The sequence below is a fragment of the Mustelus asterias genome, chromosome 5 (genome assembly GCF_964213995.1).
Source record: "Mustelus asterias chromosome 5, sMusAst1.hap1.1, whole genome shotgun sequence".
Lineage (NCBI taxonomy): Eukaryota > Metazoa > Chordata > Chondrichthyes > Carcharhiniformes > Triakidae > Mustelus > Mustelus asterias.
This window is the reverse complement of record NC_135805.1, coordinates 129,128,505-129,133,065: the sequence shown is the minus strand read 5'-3', so window position 1 is coordinate 129,133,065 and position 4,561 is coordinate 129,128,505. Positions and strand designations below refer to the sequence as shown.

At 45.5% G+C, this 4,561-nt stretch overlaps 1 protein-coding gene across 1 annotated transcript; it reads right to left on the bottom strand.

Moving 5' to 3' along the window:
- Positions 1-1,078: 1,078 nt before the first annotated feature.
- Positions 1,079-2,583, bottom strand: LOC144494161 (uncharacterized). The gene has a single exon (XM_078213763.1). It carries the CDS (start codon positions 2,581-2,583, stop codon positions 1,216-1,218), a length of 1,368 nt encoding a protein of 455 aa, XP_078069889.1. The 3' UTR covers positions 1,079-1,215.
- Positions 2,584-4,561: the final 1,978 nt, after the last annotated feature.

The following is a 4,561-nucleotide window of genomic DNA, read 5'->3' as shown; positions in this document are numbered from 1 at the left end:
CCTACCAGTTTGCCCTATTTCCGTAGACTCCATGCCCGTTTCCTCAGTAAATACGGATGCAAAAAAATCATTTAGTATCTCCCCCATCTCTTTTGGTTCCATACACAGTCTACCACTCTGGTCTTCAAGAGGACCAATTTTATCCCTCACTATCCTTTTGCTCCAAACATACCTATAGAAGCTCTTTGGATTTTCCTTCACTCTGTCTGCCAAAGCAACCTCATGTCTTCTTTTAGCCCTCCTGATTTCTCTCTTAAGTAGCTTCTTGCACTTTTTATACTCCTCGAGCATCTGATGTGTTCCTTGCTGCCTGTACATTTCATACAACTCTCTCTTCCTCTTAATCAGTGTTACAATCTCCCTCGAGAACCAAGGTTCCTTATTCCTATTTACTTTGCCTTTAATCCTGACAGGAACATACAAACTCTGCACTTCTCGTGTAACACTGGTTATGTTTGTATGAGTTGTGATTACAATGAAAGCAAATATGAAATCCAATCTGTTAAAATTCTGCTGTTTATCATATTATATTCAAGGAAATTACCTGCATGCTCCATTGTCTGCATAATAAAATAAGGAGAACAAATATTGTGGTGTTTCTTTAAGTGGGGAAGAAGGGTAAAATGTAAGAGCTGAACATCTTTGTGACATAGTCCTCTCTGCTGGATGACTCACCAGGTGAAGGAGCAGTGCTCCGAAAGCTCGTGATTCCAAATTGTGAGAAACGAAGCTCACTTTGCAAATAATTTACTCCAAGTCAAATTCTGAAGTAGCAAACACTTTTATTTAACGGTCTTGCAAGAACGGGTGGCCAGCAAATAGGCACACCCTGGAGTATCTCTCCTATACTTTTATACCATTTCTTTGTGTCTCTCAATCCCTCCCCTTCCCCACAGTTGGTGTTCGTGTTATCGGATATCACCTATCATAAGCCCTAGGTTTACTCCGCCTTTATTACTGCCCTTGCTATCCAGCTTGGCAGTCCCCGTCCATGTTTACTTTGTCCCTTATTTGGCTGTTCCCTCCCATCCTTATCTCCCATTTTCGCGCCACTTTCTGTGTGAACGCCCACAGTGTACGTGACAAGCTGCAGTACTGGCTTTCCTTTGTTCCAGCCAGTTTAACCCTATCCATACCTTATCAGTCGTCTTGTGATTCTCCTGCAGAAGCAACATTCTTATCTGTTTTTCACAGTCCCCCCTTTTTCTTTTCTGGTTAACACTTGTTGCCTTCTGCATATAAGGGGGAGGTCTCACAGGCTGCCTCAAACTTCTCAAGCATTATCCCGGCAGCCTCATTCAATTTTGTAATTTCATCTCTGCCATCTACCAAGTACACACCTTCCACTTTATCATTCTTTAGGGACATTTGTTTCGTCAGAGCTGTCTCAATTAGTCGCTGAATCAGCCCTCGTACACAGGGTATAATACAGCATCCCACCGTTATCAGCAGCCCAGCCACCACTATCAGGGAGGTGAAAATTGAGGCCACTATGTTTTTCCATTTCCCGAACCACGTGTCCAACCACCCAATGATTGATGTGTCTACTCCTGAATTTTTGGCCATTTCTTCCGCAAGGGTAGTTAATCCCCGCAAAGCCCGAGTGATTGTCCCATCAGGGGCCGTGTTGTTTGGGATAAAAGTGCAACAATTTTCTCCCAGCATCACACACACACCTCCTTTCTCAGCCAATATCATATCTAAAGCCATTCTGTTCTCCCAAGCCATCCTGCTGGTGGCACCTAGTTGTTCGGCTATGCCTTTTACTGCATCCCTGGTATAATTAATAAACCTCTGCTGGTTATAGTAAATATAGTTTATCCAATCTACATTTTTGTTGATCGTAACCCACCAAAAGAGAGAGGACTCGAAGCCCGCCGCAATCTGGTTGCGAGCCTTAAATTCATCAGGTACTCCCCTTGGTATATCCAAAGAGTCTAGATATATATGATCATCAAAAGAGGTCTCTATTATTTCCCTTTTATTCCTCCCTTCTATTACCTTCCCTTTTTCAAACGCCAGGGTAAATGGGATGGCCAATTGTACAATGGCACACGTCCCCCTCCACTTTGGGGATAAGGTAGGTCTTAATACCTTTCCTCCGCAGTACCACCATAAGTCTGCTCTAGGAACGTTCAACGATGAGTAGTTCCCTCCCCTGTCCGTTCCAGTCACATTCTCGAATTTCATGCAGGATTTCAGTTCCCCCAAGTCTCGAATTAGACTTGCACCCTGCCGGCTCACACATGATGTGTGGTTTCCTACTGCAATAGAAAATACAGGAGGATTCTTTAAATCTTTCTCTCTCAAGGGAGGGAACATTAATGACAAGGACGTGCAGCTACTATTATCCCAGGCAGCCTTGTCCTGATACAGCGCCATCATACACTCCATACCCTTCCGGTCATGTTCCCATCCAAGTGGAAAGGGTACTATTTGAGCTACCGGCCTGCCAGAGGCGCAAGCATAGCAATTGCTTTTGTTCAGGCTTTTTACAGTATACTTTATCCATTCAACCCAGGCATTTGTATCCCCATATCCGGTTTCTATCTCGATGGTTTGCGCTAGGTCTTTAACCTCCATCACCCTCACTACCTCAGGGTCATTGGGAGGAAGGAAGGGTCGTATTAGTGGCATTCAGGTAGACCTACCGCCTGTTTTATTGGCTGATCCGCCCCCTTCTACCTTTATTCAGAAACAACACCCTTGGAAATCTTGCCCATCCGTTTTTATCCCTATTCCAAACACCTTGTTGTTCATTTCCCCATAGTATATTCCTCCAACAGTTGTTTTTCTAACCTCCCCCTCTTTGGTTTTCCAGACTTTCCTTTTTTCAAACACCTCTTGCCATTTTGTACATTTGATTGTTAGATATATCGGGTTACATCTCTTATCAGGACAATACGGACCCGGTCGAATGGGGCTTCGGAGAATTGTAATTTTTTTCATTTCTGATGAGTCACTCCTCACCCAGGCTCCAGCTTCAGTTTTTACCCAGGTGCTTCCTTCCCTAGTGAGGTACTTTTCCGAGGCACTATATTCCCTCTGACTTTCTACATCTCCGCAGTCTACCAGGCTACAAGCATCTGTCTCTATCACCTGCGGGTTGGAGCTTTCAGGGATCTTTACCGTGAATGTCTTAGATTCTTCCCATTCCTGACCAATAGGGGTGTAGTCCCACCCCATCACCAAGGAAATTAACATCGCATACCACAACCCCCACTTCATTGTAACCTGGTCCTAGTTTGTGAAAGAGAGAGAGAGAGAGAGACCCAATATACAAACTTTTACAGACTATTTTTCCCGCGCTTGCGCCGCCACCGTATAAACAGTAACTCAAAGTTCTTTTAGTTTCAGCTTCAAAGGTTCCTCGGTCGGTTCGGCTGTCCAAGTTCCTGCTCCGACCGGGGGTTTCACGGGTCCCTTGATTCTTGCGTAGTGAGTCCAACCTCTTTCCACCGTTCTTATGGCCGTCTCAGTGGTCAGGAGAGTCTGGTATGGTCCCTCCCGATCCGGTTGTAGTTTGGTCACCTTCCACGATTTTACCAGGACCCAGTCTCCTGGCTGGATTCGATGGACGGCAAATTCGAGAGGTGGGGTCTGTGCCAATAGTCGCTGTCTCCTGAGGAAGGACAAAGAGGAGGACAGGCCCAGTATATACTTCTTTAAAAACAGATCCTCAGTCTCGAGGACAGGTAAATCCCCCTTCGTTCCCATATACGGCAGTCCGAACAACATTTCATAAGGGGACAGTCCCAGATTCTTTCGTGGTGCCGTCCGAACTCTTAGCAGGGCTATTGGTAGACACCGAGTCCAGGGCAATTTGGTTTCTACCACTAATTTGGACAGCTGCCTTTTTAGGGTCTGATTCATTCGTGCGACCCTCCCAGAGGAGGGAGGGTGCCAGGGGGTGTGAAACTCCCAAGAGATTTCCAGTCCTTTCATTATTCCTTGTAAGACTTCAGAGGTGAAATGGCTTCCTTGGTCTGAATCTATGCACTCTACCATTCCATATTGGGGAATTATGCGTTCAAGCACTATCTTGGACTGCTGTTGCTGTTGCTGTAGCGAGAGGATACGCCTCCACCCAAACAGTTAAATGGTCTACTATAACTAACAGGTACTTCAACCTTCCCACCTGAGGCAATTCGGTATAGTCTACCTGTAGACTCTGGAATGGTCTTAAACCAGGTCTCCTTCCTCCCGGCACTTGTCCCCTCAACACCTTTTTGTTAACTTTTCTGCATGTTATACACCCCTCACATATTTGTTTAGCTACAGTGTATATGCCCTTGCATCCGTACTTTCTCAAAACCAGGTCACACATTGCTTGTACGCCCCAATGACTCCCCTGATGTAAGACTGCTATGATCTCCCTCATCAGCATTTTGTTTAGCATTTCTCGGCCATCAGGTAACATCCATCGTCCTTCGGTCGTCTTTCTTGCCCCCCCCCCCCCCCACACGATAGGATCTATTTCTTTCTCTTGTTCTTCCGTTAGCACAGCCATTTGTATCACTACCCTTTGATCGTGTACTCCAATTCCCAGTCCCAACATTAT

What these genes read in the sequence shown, in the direction of transcription:
- LOC144494161 (XM_078213763.1), bottom strand. Translation starts at nt 2,583, where the DNA reads ATGGAGGTTAAAGACCTAGCGCAAACCATCGAGATAGAAACCGGATAT.